A 19,401-nucleotide genomic window follows, 5' to 3' on the forward strand; every position below is an offset into this window, starting at 1 on the left:
GCAAACCTTTTTTTATTCAAAAAGACTTACAATTTGTTACCAAGAAACAACATTTATTTACAGAGTATGACTTAAAACAAGTCCCTATTTTTATAAAGTACTTTCTCCTAAGCATTGTAGTCTTAATGGCATGACTTAAAATAGAAGCTTCACCAAACTGTGCCTGCTTTATCATACCCCAGTGAACTGTTCATTTAATTTAATTTTGAGACATGTCTTCAGTTACAGACATGCAGCAGCTTTATGTGCAACAAAGGAGGAAATGTCACATCGCAAAATATTGTATAGAATTAGGTATCTTGTGCATGCTGCAAATGACTAATCCTTATGCCTTAAAAATGTAAATGACACATCAGCTATTGGGACGAATCAATTTAAAAGTCCCTGAAGGGTCAGGAATAAACCACTTTTCCCATAGGTCAGTGTGAACACTAGGGTAGTCCCAAGGTTTGTATCTTCCATTCCAGTGAAGTAACTTGGCTTCATGAAGAAAATGCTCTGAGTACCTGGCATCTGGACTCCAGCCTATGTGAATTTAAAAGAAAAATAAAAGTTTTACAGAGCCCTTACTAGAAAACTGTTCACTCTTAAAATAAAAATAGTATGGATATCATCCAGTCTTAGCTTAAACACTTGCTTAACTTTCCCACTGTAATTTGCAACACAATCTTACACATGTCTACTCAGACCTAAGTCCCATTGAGTTCAGTGGGATTTAATTCCCAGAAAATCCTGCACACAGGATTGCAGCCTTTAATACTTAACTGGCTGGATCACACCCCATGGTTTTATTAAAATAATACTAGAAAGAGTGTATTTTGGTCTTTATGACATATTGGCAAAAATAACCGGCCTTTGCAAAACTGCAATTATGAGACATTTTACATAATATAAATGATAAACAGTTGTATTCTACCAGACTAATCTTATCTCATTTTTTGATCAGGTAACCTCCCTGTGGGAATGCTGTGGACATAATATATTTTGACTTCAGCAAAGCTTTTGACAGAATGCCACGTGATATGCTGATTAGCAAGCTAGCTAAATGTGGGCTGGATGGAACAACTATCAGGTGGATCCACAGGTGGCTACAGAATCGTACTCAAAGAGTGCTTATCAATGCCTCCTTCTCAAACTGGGGGGAGGTAACAAGTGGGGTATCGCAGGGCTTGGTCCTGGGCCCAGTGCTCTTCAACATTTTTATTAATGACTTGGATGAGAAGATGCAGGGCATATCACATTTGCAGATGGTACAAAATTGGGAGGGATAGCTAATACCCTGGAGGACAGAAACAAAATTCAAAGGGATCTTGATAGGCTAGAGCAAACCAACAGAATGAAATTTAACAGCCAAATGCACGGGTATAAGTTGGGGGATACTTGGCTCAGCAATACTACGTGCAAGAAGTATTTTGGGATTGCTGTTGATCACAAGCTGAATATGAGCCAACAGTGCAGTGTGACTGCAAAAATGGCAAATGCTATTTTAGGCTGCATTAACAGAAGTTTAGTTTCCAAATCGCATGAAGTATTAGTTCCCCTCTATTTGGCAATGGTTACGCCTCATCTTGAGTACTGCATCAATTCTGGACATCACATTTTAAGAAGGGTACAGGTTCAGGGTATGGCAACACGGATGATCAGTTGACTGGAAACAAAGCCTATGAGCAGAGACTGAAAGAACTGGGCATGTTTAGCCTGGAGAAGACTGACGGGAGATTTGATATCACTCTTCAAGTACTTGAAAGGTTGCCACACAGAGGAGGGCCAGGATCTCTTGATTGTCCCAGAGAGCAGGACATGGAATAATGGGATCAAGTTACAGGAAGCCAGATTTTGACTGAACATCAGAAAAATCTTCCTAACTGTTAGAGCAGTACAACAATGGAACCAATTACCTAGGGAGGTGGTGGGCTTTCCAACACTGGAGGCATTCAAGAGGCAGCTGGACAGCCACCTGTCAGGTATGCTTTAATTTGGATTCCTGCATTGAACGGGGGGGGGGACTCAATGGCCTTATAGGCCCTTCTAATTATGATTCTATGATAAGGTGTTCCACTAGCACAAGAGCGTCCGCCTGCACAAGACTTCCTTGCCCTGTCCCCATCTGCTCCAGAGAGTTGGGAACCCACAGAACAGATTGGGGGAGGCAGTGTGGGGAGAGGATGTCCAGTTGCACAGACAGATGTTTTTGTACTAACTGGCCAGCTTTGTTGGATATAACTTATCAGCTCAACCCAGAAGAAGTTAAACATGCTAAAAAACAATTTAAATGGAGCTTAAACTAGTTGCAACTAACTTCCAATGGAACTTACATGCAACTTACTCTGGAGTGTGGCCCAAAGGTTTCAATTCACAACACTATCCCCAACGAACTTATCAAAGAGCTACCAAATGAACTCCAGTCTAGCTGATAACCCAGATAAAAACTCTGAATTATTTTTTATTCAATATGGGATGACTAAACACTATAAATTTTCACCAGCATCCTTCTATAAAAATACATGATTTGTTTAATTTGCAGATAATAATTGTGATGTATATGCTGTCACATTCTGCCAAGCTTCAGACAACACAGGTGCGGTAGCAAGAAGAAAATACAAAATTATTCTAAGGGCCCCTTGAGGATCTTTTTGTTCCAACTTGTACAACTTACAAATCTAAAACTTACCTAGATGTCGAATATGCCATAAAGGATTAATATTTGAGTATTTTCCATGGAATACAATGAGCATTGGGGAGGTTGCCACACCTCCAGCAAGCGTGCTGCTGTACAGATTTTCTCTGCAAAATATTTTTAAATAATTAAATGTTTGTTTACAGTTGTTTAATTTTGGTCTTTCAATAATTTCATGGGGGAAAGTGGTAAATAGCAAACCAGAGCACACTTCATTTAAAAAGGAGCATTTGAAATAGTTGTGTAACTGAAGCAAACGATTCTTTTTCATTTAGTAGTATATGTCTGAAACATTAAAAAGATAGCATTTATGCTGTCATTAGTAAGCTCTTCGTGGATATTTTCCATGTGTACTTCCTTTCAAAAGAAAGCTGCTGAAACAAAGGAAACATTTATTTTCTTGTGTTTAGAACCTGCCTTTCTTCCATCATGGACCCAAGGGAGCATACATGAGGTACCCAGGATGACCCATCCGGCACTGATCAGACCTGCCAGCTTCAGAAAAGTGGTGATCTCATGTACCTCCATACCCTGGAGGGGTGGTAGTATGCTACAGTTCCTCAGCTTCTTTGGCTTAAAAGTTGAGCTTTTTGTCATGATACTGAGCTCTTTTAAAAAACCTCAGAAACCATCTGGCTTACAACTTGTAAGCCAAGCAGAGGAACATCCTCCTAGTGTGCATTTGAAAAAGGTTTCATGTTGATTGCCCTTAATGGTTTGTTAAAATGGTTTGTTAGAATGCTGAGTGTATTGTTGACGCAAGCATGACTTCTGAAGTTCTGAGCTAGTACACAGCGAACACACGGAAGAGAGTATTTGTACTGTGTATGTTAGTTTAATACTTTGCAAGTACAGCAAAACAATATAAACTGTAAAAGGAAGCACATTCAAAGATTCTGAATATTGCTCAAATATAAATGGATAATAATATAAGACAAAGAGCTGGTTATACATACTCTACATTTTTCTGCATCCATTTTTCTAACTGCTTTGTGATTCGCTGGTGCTTCCATTCTGTCATATTGGCAACAATGACACCAGGATTAAAGGAGCAGGTGCTGGGGCTTATGCCAAGATCTCGGATTGTTTGCTTTCGGTAGTCCAGAAACCCCATGTAGGTATTCTAGACGAAAGAAAAGAACATGTGATTACTTAAAATTAATCCAGCTATTCTCAAAATTTAACTAAGTAAGTAGCTTAGCTAACAGCATTTGCTCATTCCCTGTTCCATTGGGGGTGGGGGGCAGGCAATGGACAGCATGTTTATGGATACACAATGCAATTCACAATCTATAAGGGAGAAACTTGGAGAAGCCTAGGGATTGTCTATGAGCTTATATTTGTTATATTATGATTTACATTGGGCCCCTCATCACAAACGTTCTCTGGACGGGTCACAACAACTTAAAATGCAGCGATGGGTACACAGGAAAGAAGATATAACTCTAGAATCAATTGCTTGATACAAGTAGTAAAGAGTCACACAGCCTGAAACTCGGTTAATCACATAACTGTGGGTGTGTATTTGATTATGAAAGCTTGAGATCATGCAGCTTTTACAGGCTGTTGTTGGAGCTCTCCCATGAGATCTGCAGGTTTCTCAACCTGCCTCCCTTACACCAGTGGAGTACCAGAAAAACAAATTACCACATTCCAATACCCTCAACACCCTTGAGATTAGTGTGAAGAAAAGGGAAACACATGAACCCAGAAAAATGATGTGGAAAAATACAGCAGGGACTTTTGTGGTACAAGGACTACTTACTTGCATTCCTACACTTCTGACAATTTCATGAGTTGAAGGCAGATCACAGTCATCTGAAAAAGCTGCAGCGTGACCGCGGGCTAGCTTTGTGTCATACAGTTCTTGGATGTCACCTTAAAAAAAGCCAGGTTTATTCAGAAACCTCGTAAGTCTATCCTCATTATCTTAGCTATCTTTGTAGGCCATTCTTCTCCAGTGCAAAAACCTACCACCCTTTTGGGATTTCAGTGTTGGGTTGCTACCTGTTTTCAAAAATTCTTGCACAGGACACAGCAAAGTAATCAATTTCAAATTTCATTTTTGTGATGATAGACCTACAGAATACAGATTTCTCGATCTTTAACCTTCTAGGATTTATTTTCTTTGAAGAAATGACTTACCTTGCACAATCACATCATCATCTAGATATATCACTTTTTCATGTTCATGGATAAGCAGAGGGAGGTAAAATCGAACAAAGTTTAGCTGTTGAATTAAAAAAGAGGAGTCAGCAAAGACATAAAACATTCAACAGTGTATTGTGGTAGGGGTCCAGTTTAAAATACTTATCATTCAAGCAATAAAATTTCCTCTCTAGAGATGAGATTTTAACAACACACAATGCACAGGGGTGTTTTTTTATTTGGGTGTATGTATTGCTGGTTTAATTTATAAAAATAATGGGCTCAACCTGACTGAAAATCATGCTCCCTGTTATTGTAAATACAGGGCAACTCAGCGGTGGAAGAAAAGTAGATCTGGGTAACAACCAGCCTTTGTGTTTTCAAAAATGAGGATTGGCCATTTTTTTCTCACAGTATCCCAGGTGTAACCTGATAAATATAGCATCTAGCTATATCTTGAAACAACTGAGTCTAAAAGCTGTCCTAATTAGGGTTGCCAGGTCAGAAGCATCCCAAACCCTGAGATGTTGGAGGTGTGCCCGAGTGATGTCATGGGGTGGGTCCAAGTGATGTCATTAAGCATGATACATTAAGCATCAACCACAGCTGCTTGGTGCATACAATTCATACAAAAACATTTATCTGATTGGAAATTAAGATAGAAATCTTAGCTAAAAGATGGAGCCTGAGAAGGAAACATTTAATCTAGCCAATTCGCTTCTGGCAAAAAGGGTTCAAGTGCACTCAGGCCAGGCCAGTCATCAGAAGGCCATTGTAGGAAGAAAGGAGCCTAGTGTTGTGGAGATGTTAGATGGGAGCACTCAGGAGTAAAGATGGATGCCCCCGAAGGCTGTTGTTCTAAACACACTAAGGGACTAAGCCCCATAGAACTCAATAGGACTTACTTCTCAGCAGATATGGTTTGGATTGTGTTGTTGGTAAAGCCTGACTAGGGATCCTCTGCAAAGATATCTATATCCAAGTAGGGTTGGCAACCCCCTGCCTGGAATGCCCTGCCCCTACCTTTTAACATCCACATTTCTTTACAGATTTGACCCTTCACTTCAGAAAGAGGTCTGAGTAATGAGTAAGAAGATTCTCTACCCTTTTCTGTCTCCCCTGTGGGCTGCTATAAACTCACTTCATTAGCCAACCCAATTCCAGTGAATATAATTGACAGAGAGAAAGCACACATGATTTGGTCTATCTTCATAGGCAGCAGCTTGGGAACAACAACAACTGCAGACACGCTGCAATACCATACCATCCACAACAAGATTCCTACGAGTAAGGCAGAAAACTAAGCATCCCATAACCACTCAGGATTCCTAACCAAAAATATGAAAAATGAAGAAATATTTGTATAAGCATGACTATAAAATATGTTTATTATTTACACAATCTGTAAAGATATTTATAGTGCAATCCTACGTTTATTTATTCAGAAGCAAGTCCCAATGTATTCAGTGGGGCTTAAACAGGGACAGAACTGCAACCTCAAGTGATAAGCAACTTCATTCACGCAACCCAAAATTCAGAATCATGCCACTTTAAGCTGTTTTGCAACTGTTTATACTTGTTTTTATGGTTATTGGATTTTAAAGGGATTTATTTCTTATTGTGAGCTGCCTTGGTTTCCAGACTGCAACCCTACCTCACAGGGTTGTTGGAAAGATTCCCATACACACACACACACTGGAGATGTAAAAATACATACACCCCATATAATAGTTTATTGTCAAAACCAGTTGACCATTGCAGAACATTAAAAATAAAATAAAATCAGTATTAGTTTCCTACATAATAAAAAAGTGATACCTAAGTAAGCCCTGCCTAATTGCTTTAAAAATAGGATTGGAGGAGGAGAGAAAGATATACGACACAACCACAATTCTTTCCTATGTTCACTCAAAAGTCCCACCAATTTACAGTACTAACAATGTCTACTCAAAAGGAAGTCCTATTGAATTCAATGGGGTTTACTCTGGGTATGTTTACTCTGGAAAAGCAAGTACTGGATTAAAGCTTCATATTGGGAAGTTTGCAAAACACTGCCCTCTTCAAAATCTAAACCTGTCTGACTCCTACACACAAGAGAGAAAAAGACGGAAAGCTTACTTATTCAATTTGTGAGATTTGCAGAAAGCAGGAAAAAGCACCTTTTCTGAGCCTTGGGCCAGTCACTGCCTCTCAGCCTCAAAGGGAGGTAATGGTAACCCCCCTCTGTAGGGTTGCCAGGTTAAAGGCCTGAGACTGATCCTGTATCTTTAGGAGAAGAGAAAGTCAGCCAAGTGCAGGTGTTCTTGCAACACTATAATGGGAAAAACCGCAAGGTGGAATTCTCCCTTCCCCCTGCACAACTTTTAAAGATACAGAAGACCTCTTGGAGGCAGGGCCTGGCAACCAAGAGGTCTTCTGTATCTTTAAAAGTTGTGCAGGGGAGAGGGAGAATTCCACTTTGTGGTTTTTCCCATTACAATGTTGCAAGAACACCTGCACTTGGCTGACTTTCTCAGGATCAGTCTCAGGCCCTGAACCTGGCAGCCCTAGTGTTGCCAACCCTGCTTGGATATGGATGTCTTTGCAGAGGATCCCTAGTCAAGCTTTATCAACAGCACAAACCAAACCATATCTACACAGAAGTAAGTCCTATTGCGTTCTTATGGGGCTCAGTAAGTGTGTTTAGAATTGCAGCCTTCAAGGGTATCCATCTTTACTCCTGAGTGCTCCCATCTAACATCTCTACAACGCTAGGGTCCTTTCTTCCTACAATGGCCTTCTGGTGACTGGCCTGGCCTGAGGGCACTTAAACCCTTCTTGCCAGAAGCAAGTAGGCTAGATTAAATGTTCCCTACCCAGGCTCCATCTTTTAGCTAAGATTTCTGTCTTGATTTCCAATCAGAGAAATGTTTTTGTTTGAATTGTATGTTCCAAGCAACTGTGTTTGATGCTTGACATAACTAGGGCCCACCCCAGGACAGAAGGGCATGAGAAGGATTCTTGACTTTGAGCACATGAAAGTTTGACAGAGGAGAACTTGCAGCATCTCCAATTTCCCTCTCCCTCTGTGGAGGCTCAGGAAGAACTGTCAGAAGATGCTGCTGAGAGCACTCCCCCTCCCCCAGTGGCCGAGGAGCCACCTGACCAACTTGCAGATTCTCAGCTGGATGCTCAGCAGTTTCCCACGCCTGCCCAGACTGTCAGGCCCGCCTCCTTTGGAGGGGGAAGTCAAACTCCAGCTTCCCTCCCCTCGCTCTCGCAGGATCCAGGAGGCATTGACAAGGAGGGGGTGCTGAGTTTATGTCTGTAGTTGGAGGGCAGCTTAGTCAATGCTAGTCAGGGAAATTAGTTCCTAGAAAGCATTGTTAGGTGAATGAGTCGAAGGGCTTTTAAGATTGATTTAACTTTAATAAAGAGAGATAACCTTACTGAATTGAGTGCTCCTTCATTTCTTGGCACCAAATGAGACAGTGACATCACTAAGGTCTGCCCCTGTGACATAACTAAGCCTTGCCCCATGACATCACTCGGCCCTGCCCCTATGACATCACTATGGCTCACCCCATGATATCACTACTACCTGCCCCCATGACATCACTAGTGCCCACGAAATCTCAGGGTATGGCATGCTTCTGACCCGGCAACCCTAACCTGAAATCATCGGAGCAAAGCATCTGCAAGCACTAGAGAGAGGGAGTGAAGACTTTTTCTTCCCTTTTTGTATTATCGGTGGATTGGGTTAGTATGGATTTACAGGGGGGAAACTGCATGATAGCTTCTGTTTGCCAGAACAGAAACATGTGAATTAAAAGGAGATGTGACTAGCACCAAACACACAGTAAACCGCCGTGTAGACGAGCCCCTTGTCTGATGAAGAATTCTGGGGAATTTGAAAGTTTACTGCCCAACTTTGGATTTTGGAGTTTTTCTTATGGACCAACATTTGCTACCCAATTTGCTTACTATTGTTATAACCTCCAGGTCAGCCTTTCCCAACTAGAGGGCCACCAGATGTTGTTGGACCACAATTCCCATCATTCCTGACCATTGGCAATGCTGGCTGAGGCTGATGGGAGTTGTAGTCCAGCAACACCTGGTGGCCCACTAGTTGGGAAAGGCTGCTCTAAGTGCTTTTCAGGTGTGTGTGCATGCCAGGGGAGGGGGGCAGATCAAGTTGTATCCAATGATTCCTAAAACAGATTCTGGAGTCTAATGCTTGAAACAACCACCATTAAGCACTGAAATGGTTCTTCTAGCACTGTTGCAATGAAAACCTGCCAAAAAGTACACCTAGTTGGAGGAAAGTAGGCCTGCTAGACTGCAACCTTGAGATCAACATGTATCCTTAGATTCCCTGATGGAGCAAGAGGTGAAGCAGCTTCTGCTCATTCTTCCCCTCACTCTCATCCCAGTCCTTTGTCCATACCCTTCTGCTGCTTGATGTTCCTCACTAGAGCAGGCTGGGGATGGTGACAGAACATGGGAAAGAATGCATCAGATAATTTAAAAGTACATTGTCAGTCTCTAAGTTGCAACCTGGCAGCCCTACATAAAGACATACAATTTCTGCTAGTTAGGTTAAAATAATGACTTTTGCATTGGTAAAAGGTAAACGTGTCCCCGCACTTATAGTGTGAGTCGTTTCCGACTCTTAGGGTGACGTCTTGCGACGTTTACAAGGCAGACCGTATATATGGGTGTGAATTTCTGGGAAGCATCCTAGTAACTCTACTGCTAAAGGAGGACCATGTAGAGCAGAACATGTAGAACATGTAAAGTAGACGTTTCTATCAATACAGAAACATTAATGTCACACTTTCATATTATGGAGCTTAGCCATGACATTTGCAGCAGGTTCTGGGCTGATTTGTCCTGGTTCAAATTAATTCTCAGACCAAAGGCCCATCTAGTACAGCATTCTGGTCTCACACTGGCCAACCATATGCCTCTGGGAAGACTGCAAGCAGGACAAGAATGCAGTAACACTCTCCCCACTCATGATCCTCAGCAACTGGTATTCAGAGGGATACTGTCTCTAATATTGGAGACAGTATATAGGTATAATGACTACCAGGGCCAGGGCCAGAGGGTGGCAAGGTGGGCGCTGGCTGAGGGCCCCTGAAGGGCCCCTTCTTAGGGTGGGTGGGCTAGTAATTGACTAGCAACCATTTATAGCCTTATCCTTCTCTAAGTTGTTTCTCCTTTTCTGTGATGGACTTCCTTGAGCTACTTGAACCAAATAACACTCACCCATGTCTTCTAGCTTTTGGTAGGCTTATTATACAAATATGCATGGACTGCAGCTTTTGCCAAGAAAATACAAAGTTTATCAGATGCTCATTAAATTAAGAAACATCCTCTGCCCTATATTTATCTTGCAAAGGAAACATTTAAATGTAATGTTCTACAGTGTCTGGATGCTTACAGGTTGAAGTAACTCAGGACGTGCTGCATCTGGTCTCATTTTCCCTTTTAACACCATGGGGTTGAATTCCACAATTTTGAACTTTATATCTTTCAGCTTGGAATTTTCAATCCACTTTCTGAAATGCAAAAGAAAAAGAAACATATTAGAGAACACCTTAAGCAATTAGTGTATTGTTGTATCCCCACTGCATCCATGGTCCTATTGTCCCCAGCCTTGCACTGCATGGTACATTTTCCACAATACAGGACATGGGATGTGGTCCCAGGATATGATTTGAAGGCACTTGAGGCCACCATCTTGATGAAACTAAGCAGGTCTGGGTCTGGTCAGTGCCTGGATGGGAGAATACATGGAAACCACATGTATGCTGCCTTAGGTTTCTTGGTGGAAGAAAGGCAAGGTATAAATGTAAGAAAACAATTAAATAAATGGTGGGGGGAAATTTTATGAAAAATTTCTAAACCCTCCCAAACACTGCATTTCAAATTATATTATTTAGTCACCTAATGTGTCTAACATTTCAGCTTACAAATGTGACTTTCCACATGGAATTCAAACTGGTCACATGGTGAAGCAGATGTTTGATCTGCAGCCACTCGCTCAGCTTGTCCATCAGTCTACTAAGCTTTAGATATTATTTTGCATTGCACTGACACACACTAGCAAGGGAGCTGAGGGAAGAGCACAGCAAACACATTTTCCCTTGACTATTCAGACAGGATCCTGGCAGGACTAATTGTCACTCTTCCTCTTCATCCATCCCCATGTTCCACCCATGATTCTGCCCCATTTTAGCCAGTCTGCCAGCATATCTTGGTGTTCCACTGGCATATGTGTCATGGTGGTAATGTATCTTGCATTCTACCAGCGCAGTGGGGCACCCATCAAATCCAACGGCTGCTGGATCTTGAGTATAGGATTGAGCCCTATATCACTGAATTCACCATCACATTATTTCACCTGATATGTGGAATGCCATTCTTTAGTCCAACCACATAGAACAAGACATTAGAATCAGTGTTGCTGTAAATGCTGCTGATTGCTGCAATGGCTGCACCCATTCTGCCTGCAGCAGCACATATCACCACAGGAATTTCTTCTTCCATTTCCTCAGGGCTCTCCAAATCAACTAATTAACAATATATAAAAAAAAACCACATGTGTTATTACCCACAGCTTATATAGGTCTGTTTCATCCAGTATTTTACCAAAGTTCCTAAAGGAGGTGGTTGCAGAGTGTTGTTGTAAGTAAATTCTGCTTGTGTCTTTAAAAAAACTGTGGAATTCATGGTCTTTGCTTATTAAGCAAGTGTCTTCTGTATTTTGTTTTAATGCCATTGTGACATTCCTGTGTCTCTGAGATTATCACCTCCTGATTTCTAAACTCGCGGATCAGGAAATCCCCAGGAAGCCCACCTCAGCCCTTGGAACCACAAGCTTCAGTCCCACCACCTTCTCCCCAAAAGATGACCACTGGTGTAATCTGTCTGTAAAATTGGTATAGGTATAGGTACAGAATAGGACCTTAGGTTGGTAGCATGGTTCACCAAACTGACACATGGGATTTTGAATTAAACAAATAAACTTTATTATATACAAGACATTAAATGTGCTAGTAAATGAATAGGTTGTTATTGTCTGTATCCTACCTATCAGTTCTACCCACTAATCCCAATGAAATCCTCCCCCAAAACCACAGCCCTTCTGATTGGATGTTCTCTTCTTAATCCCTAATTCTAACTCTAACTGTCCAACCCCAATATTTTTTATCTTCAACACTCCCCTCAGAATTCTCACTCACACATACCCTCCCACCTGTCAGTCATATCTCATCTGCACCTACTAACATTCTATTAACACCTTCTCACTTGAACACAATTTCAAAACAGTTTAAACCATATAAATAAATCTGATTTCGTTACAGCCATCTTAAAACATTTTATTTCCACAAGCTTACCCTGCCATGTGACCCTCCTTTATGTTCTTCTGATCTTTGCTTTTTTATGCTTTCCCCTTTAATTTTATGTTGATTTTATGTACACCGTTTTGAGAAGATTTGTTTCTTGATTTAGTGGTATAGAAATGCATATATGTACGTATGCATCTGCTATATGTTTTGGAAAGTTATTTGTTCGTTATTCCTTTTGGACACCTCTTAATATATTGTAACCAAGTTTGCATGATGATTCTTGAGATCAAGGAGCAGGTTTTCACCTATGTTTGGACACAGTTGGACACCATTTTGAATCAAAATGGCAGACCAAACTTTTCAAAACTGCACTGATTTTTTTGTTTCTTAGAATTCCTGAGCACCACTGGTTCCAAGGCTACTGGTAAATAAATAAATAACAATCTAAATTAAATTAAATTAAATTAGCTGGTTTATTTCCAAAAGTACCACTTGGCTGTGTCACATTCCATATACCTCCTATTTCTGGCTGCCATATTTCCTTCCTTGTGATATTGCCCCTGTGCTCATACCTGTGCAGAGGCCCTTTTCTTATACCGTGTTTGAGCATCAGTATAAGAAAACATGGCAGAAAAAGCAACAAAAACTCTGATTCTATTATCATGTAATACAAATATAAATAATTCTGCCTTGGTAATGTACAGATAGAAATAGATTCTAACTATGGGTGCCTACCTGCTTCATTCTTTATCATGGTGGATGGCAACTTGTGAACTTTGTTATACAGAATAGCACACAGAGTCAAAACAAGAAGGAACAATAGGATCTGATTAACTGAAATAGAAAGGACAGCTAGTAAATAATCAATATGGTATGCATTAACAATCCTAAGCATGTTTACTCAGAGTTTGATAGGACATACCCCTGCATAAGTGCATTTTAGACTGCAACTTGATAGTGCCATCCTGTTCAGGAAATAAGGTCTCAGTGGGCCTTACTCCAAGGTGCTAGTATATAGTATTATAAACACATCTAAGCAGACACATGACACTGATGCAGACACATGATGGTTATGCTAGGAATAAGAAAACACACTTTTCACATCTCTTAATCCCACATAGTTTCTCTACCTTGATATACTTCATTACAGTTTTGTCAGCTGTCAGGTTGCTGTGTGATGAGCATCTTTCCCATCCCAATCTAGTACTGAAATCCCATATATTCCAGTAGGGTTATTTAAAGATCTTAATTCATGAAAGAATAAGGGACTAGCTACATGTTATGTGCCAACATGAGTAATTGAATTCCAACACTATTTTTTTAACCAAAAAGATGCTTCACGATGGAATGATCAAGAGTGGAGAAGTGATGGGAGGAGGCGCATGCTTAACCCTTTCCCATCCTGATGCTTCCTTACTCCAAATCATTTCCCCTAAAGCTCCCTGGCCCCTGGCAGAGTTTAAAATGCATGTTTGGCCTCTTCGTTGAATTAAGACATCTAAATAATCTACTGAGACGTATGGGGTTTCTGTACTCCATGATTAGCTTTACAGCCTAGCAACATTTTAAATATGATGTTTTGGCCCAGGACTCAGACTTGTATCAGAAAAGAAGTTGTTGGACATCAAGGCCCCTGAAAATGGGAGAGAGTCTCTCCTTGGATCGTCTTGGGAAGCAGACAGTCAGGCAATTCTTTTTGCAAAACATCCTACAGATTAAGAGGAGGAAGATCTCCAAGGAACCATGCTTCCTCTAACCCAGGGATGGGGAATGTGTGGCCCTTCAGATGTGGTTGGACTACCATCTTTCCTGCTCATCAGCCATGCTGGCTGGGGATGATGGTAGTGGGAGTCCAACAACTTCTGGAAGACCACAGGTTCCCCATTCCTACTTTATCCTCTGCTCCTGATAATGTTTTCTGCCAGCATCCTCAGATACTGATTATTGTTCCCTGGAACTCCCTTAGCTCAGGACATCCAGGAACCATGCCTTTACCTCCACAGCAACTCCAAAGGCCACAGGAGACCTAAACTTGCATGATGACAAACCTCTAAAACGTAACACTTCATTTTTAACTGAGAGCTGATCACCTTTAAGGATGCTTGCCCCATAGTAGGCTTCAGACCAGTGCTGGACCAACACTGCAGGGCTCCTGTTTTTTGGTCTACCACAACCTATACCCTGCAGATTAGATTTATTCTTGTTTCCTGTTCCACGGTGTGCTGTTCCAAGTCCAGATGCTAAACTAACAAGGGGTGTGCCTCACTATGGCCTACCTATCTGCTGGCCTCTGCAACCATCTATGGACAAAATTGCAGATACTCAACAACCTCTTACCACTACCACTAGGCTTCAATTAAAAACAGGGGACCTAATTATTAAAATTAGTATTTTTTTTAACTGAAAATGACTTACTTTTTCGTAACAGAGCCATACAGTCCTTTTTTTTGTAATCTGTGGTTGAAAGAAGAAATAGGAGACAAAGATGGGAAGGTCAAAACATAGCAAACATATACACATTTTATCTATACTTCATGTTTCACGCTGAGATCCTGACAGACTCAGGTTTAACAGTTTATATACTATATTTACATAAGGCCACTGAAAGCTACAACTTTGTTTAGTGATTTTGAGAACATGCATCCTTTACTTGCCTTTGATAGTTATTCACAGCCAGGGAATCCCACATCTGTCATATATCTAGATAGGTCCTATCTACAGACACCATATAGCTTGAAAATTCACACTATTCAATAACTCCATTTATTTTTAAATAGAATTGCAGCTGCGAAATCAATTGTGAATCTCAGCTTTGTATCTTATCTGCAGAGTAGGGATACTTGAAGATCTTCGGTAATACCTCTGTAGACACCACCTGTGTAAAGGAAGAATTGCCTGGGCCTGTGTTTAAATAGATTTCAGCTATTCTATCCAGCACACAATTTAGTCACCATTAAAAGGAAAAAAAAATAATCAAAAGGTGGCATTATTTGCTATAGCTTTAGCCATAAAATTAGGGGATTTTATAATTCTCATTTCAATTTTTTTTATTATCCTATAGTTGATTTTCTGTAGTATGATAATATTGGATCTTATATTGATTCATCAATACTGTTATGACATATGGCCTAAATCAGGAGAGGGGAACCTTTTTCCTGAAATACTGAAGAGTGAAAAAAAAATTAAGCTTTCTATTACAAGGAACTAATCAGTAGCCTCTTTTGCAGGAAACAACTCAGGCTTCACAAAAATATATGTGGAATCTATTTCAAGTATCTAAAAGAGCATCTTCCCCACCATCAACCATCTTGGAGCCTACAATCTGCAGGTGAGGCCTTGTTGGTAGGACCACCACCAAGGGCTGCCGGGCTGGCACTGACCCATGGCAGGACCTTTTCAGTGCTGGCTCCCTGTTTGTGGAATGCCCTCCCCAGTGAGGTGCATCTGTCTTCATCACTATTGAATTTCAAGAGGAATTTGAAATAATTCCTGTTTACCTAGGCATTTGATGACTGAAGGGAACTGTTTCTGGCAATGCAAAGATCACTGATGATGAAAGAATGTTTTTAATTGTGTTTTATAATGTTTTTAACTATGTTTTAGAATAGTTTTAATTGTAATTGTGTTTTGTAATGTTTTTCACTGTTTTTAGTATGCTTTTCTTTTTCTTGTTACATTGTTTTGTTTGTGTTTGCCACTCTGGGCTCCTTCGGGAGGAAAAGTGAGATATAAATTAAATGAATAAATAAAATAAAACTCAGACCAGCATGGTGGAGATTCTGAGTTTTAAGGGTATAAATTCATTCTGACATGTATTTCCCCAATTTTTAATTTAATTTTTAAATGCTTAATGTTTAGTAGTTTTAGTAAAAACAAATATCAAATTCTGTTTTATGTATACTTGTATGTGGAGTTTTAAACTTATTTTAATTTTATGTGAAGTTTAATGTATCTTATTTTGTTTTCTTTTAATAAATTCTATTTTATTCTTTGTGACACCTCTTATCTCTCTCTCTCTCTCTCACAGAGAGAGAGAGAGAGAGAGAGAGAGAGAGAGAGAGAGAGAGAGAGAAGTGATTTCCAGGCTGGGAGAGAAGTGATTTCCAGGCTGGGAGAGAAGTGATTTCCAGGCAGGGATGGGTGAGAATTTCAATTCAGTTCACATTTCAAGCATCCTTCAAAATGCACGTTATTTTGGGATGCAGTTCATCAACTAAACAATATTTACAAATATGCATATGTTAGGGAAAGTGTGCATAAAAATGAATATGTGAATGAAAATGACATGCAAAAAGGCATGACATGATAGAGAAATGGCTTGCAAAAATGTGTACTGTTGTCAAAACTGCCAACAAAAATTTGTTTCTTTGGACAAATTTGCACTAAAGTGGTGGAGAATTTTTATGAAGATTTTTTTTTAATTGCAGGTTGCGGCAGAAATGTAGAGGAATGAATTTAACATTAGGAAAGTGAGAAACTGAGGGAACTGAAATTGACAGATCTTTCCATCCCTATTCCCAGGGGAGTGGTCTGAAAGCTAGAGTGAACTCTTAGCATCCCACCACTAGGCTACACAATTAATTAAATTCCTATGTGTAGAGATCTTCTCAGAAGTGCATATGCAACAAGGTTTCACTATATGACTGTTACACACACAAAAACCTAACTCCTTTTGATCTGAGAAAATACCATATTTCTGAAACTTATTTTCTGGTGTACAAGAAACATACATTTTCCGGCATGGATATTCTATGCAATAATTGCTGTAAGTAAATAAAGCATTTCTGTACTTGGAATTTCCTGGTGCCCCAAACCACATTTCAGTATGTATTTACCATCTGCAGTACATCAAAGCTGTAAGTGCCTTGTGCTTTCCCGCAAAACAATCATATATGTGTAACTTGCACCAGATTTTAAAGTTTACCATCCAAACTTTACGAAACCTGTATAACAAATATAGTGCTTTTTGATTAATGTGTGTGTGGGGGGGGATGGGGATCATAACAAAAGCTGGAGTTTTCATTTTTGGAAAATGAGATCATGTTAGCCCGTTACTCTGCAGACATTTACTGAAGCACTTGGGAATTTGTTACTGAATACTGACAATCTCCAGACACAATTGCAAGATCATATAACAAAACTAGAGGGTGCAGCAGGGGGATCAGAAAAGGAAATTGTGACTGCCATATTTCCTGCAGAATTAAATGTTTTACCTTTCAAAGGCAGCGTAGCAATTGGGAATTCTTTCACCAAAAAAAAAATAACTGCAAGGCAGCTGCTCTTGTTAGATAGATGATCCAGTGCTGTAAACATTCATGCTAGAACGTCCTCTCTCATAGGATCTCCACTGAAATCCTGCAGGCGAGAGACGTGAAGGTCCTCTGTAGTTGCTGCAAAGTACTTGGATGGAGAAATGTCTTTTAAAATTCTTTTGGGGTTGACCTGGAAGTTGGAACTGCTTTTCCTTCTTTTCTGTACTGCTATAGAGCCGCACAGAATCCAGACATTGCCCTGTTGGAGTTTATGTGGAGAGAACCGCTTAAACTACTTCCAGATGTGTTGAACGATGCAGCACCAGAACTGGTGAATGTTCCTCCTCCCACTCTGGCTGATCCTCATCTGACAGAAAGTTCCAGAGAGAGGGGAAAAAGAAGAAACTTCAGCAACAGTTCTGAGCTCAGATTACATTAGCACTTAATATTAAGTTCTGATCGTCATGAATAGGGCAGCATCTATCGGTACCTGCATGAAAGAAGAACAATTGTAGGACAGTGGACCTTACTTATTGTTTATGAAGTAATAATCTAAATGCATGCTCTTCTTGGGAAACAAAAACTATATAGAAAAAATTGGGTACATCAACATATATCATACATATTAATAGATAGTTCAGACTAGTTCCTTCAATGCACACTGCTCACTCAAATTAGACAGGCACCAACCCAGTACACATTTTGTCAGATGCTAAAACTTTTTTGTTGTCTTTACAGGCTTTACCAGAAGGACAAGTTGACTCATAGGCAGTATCTGATTTTCTTTTTTTGAAAACTGTTTTATCTGTTTTACTTGTATTGTTTTTTATTGTTGCATACTGCTATGGTATTTAGTAATGTTTAGTGGGTTATAAATATTCTAAAACAAACAAACAAACAGCTGTACATACAGAAAAAAGGATACAGGAATAAAGAACATATTTAATCCTTTGTGGACAGTGGACAGTGTTGGAGGCAAGCTGGCAGAACCTGTGAAGATCAAGGAATGATACACCAGTACCTGTAGCTAGAGCCAGGGCCAGCCCAAGGTATTTTGTTGCCTGAGGCAAAAGACAAGATAGCACCCCATCTACAGATGCCAATTGCACTGGTGGTTGAAACTTTCTTCAACACCACTGATGGGAAAGCATCCTCGACTGCACCTGAGGCAGCAGCCTAGTTTAGGGAATACAGGACAAGGTGTGTAATACATACAGCTGTGTCCTCCAACAAGGGGGAACAGCCAGAGAGCTGCTGGCACTGTCCCCCAGCATCTGCTGCCAGAGGCAATTGCACCCACAGCAGAACATTACAGCCTCACTCTGCCTAATGGTAGAGATCTGGGTGCAGGGCTCTCTCTTCTTTCCCTTGGGTTATTATTCTCCTGGTGGTAGCTCAATTTAAACAAAACAAGCATAGGTGTGTTTTGCACATGTTCATTGAACCAATGTGATCTAACATATAATCAAGGCCACAAAAAGCTCTCATTGCTGCTTGACATTGCCAGCGTAGGATCAATGAGCTTTAAGCATAACAACATATGCCATTACAAACAGCTATTTATGCCCACTATTCCGAAAATGTAGATAGGTGCTGATAGGTATTTCTGAAAAAAGCCCCACCCCAAAGCATGCATTGGCTCCTGGAAGAGGGATGTGGCCAAATACCAAAAATAAGGTTTGACTGACTGCCATCAAATTCAGAGAGAAATGGGAGGGGTATGATAAAGCCTCTCCTCAATTAACCACAAGAATGGCTTTCTAGCTTACATGTTGGACAGGGGGCTTCCAGTCTGAGATCTCCACTTGTGTTTCTGATTCAAACCTTTAACATTCCTGATTGCACTATCTGACCTGACCTCTTGCACCAGAAATAAATACACATGCCTTGTTCACATCTACATTGGATTACTACAATGTACTCTATACAAGGCTGCTGTTGAAAAGTGTTCAGAATACATCAGCTAGGGTTTGGACAGAAGCCTGTT

The 19,401-nt window shown here is 40.3% G+C and overlaps 1 protein-coding gene across 1 annotated transcript; it reads right to left on the reverse strand.

Annotated features, from left to right (window-relative positions):
• Positions 1 to 17,767, reverse strand: GLT8D2 (glycosyltransferase 8 domain containing 2). The gene is made up of 10 exons (XM_061638882.1): positions 17,376 to 17,767; positions 14,578 to 14,616; positions 12,898 to 12,996; positions 11,214 to 11,382; positions 10,251 to 10,368; positions 4,823 to 4,907; positions 4,443 to 4,555; positions 3,634 to 3,800; positions 2,672 to 2,784; positions 1 to 525 (listed from the first exon to the last, which is right to left on the reverse strand). The coding sequence occupies exons 1-10, from the start codon at positions 17,473 to 17,475 to the stop codon at positions 353 to 355; spliced, it is 1,176 nt and encodes a 391-aa protein (XP_061494866.1). The 5' UTR covers positions 17,476 to 17,767; the 3' UTR covers positions 1 to 352.
• Positions 17,768 to 19,401: the final 1,634 nt, after the last annotated feature.

This window comes from Rhineura floridana, chromosome 8 (assembly GCF_030035675.1).
Source record: "Rhineura floridana isolate rRhiFlo1 chromosome 8, rRhiFlo1.hap2, whole genome shotgun sequence".
Taxonomy (NCBI): domain Eukaryota; kingdom Metazoa; phylum Chordata; class Lepidosauria; order Squamata; family Rhineuridae; genus Rhineura; species Rhineura floridana.

Bases quoted from the DNA above. Each gene is read 5' to 3' on its own strand.
- GLT8D2 (XM_061638882.1), bottom strand. From the start codon at position 17,475: ATGTTTACAGCACTGGATCATCTATCTAACAAGAGCAGCTGCCTTGCA. The intron at 12,997-14,577 runs GTAAGTCATTTT...TTTCTATTTCAG, and splicing joins TATGGCTCTGTTACGAAAAA to TTAATCAGATCCTATTGTTC. The intron at 11,383-12,897 runs GTAGGCACCCAT...ATTGTTAATTAG, and splicing joins CATGATAAAGAATGAAGCAG to TTGATTTGGAGAGCCCTGAG.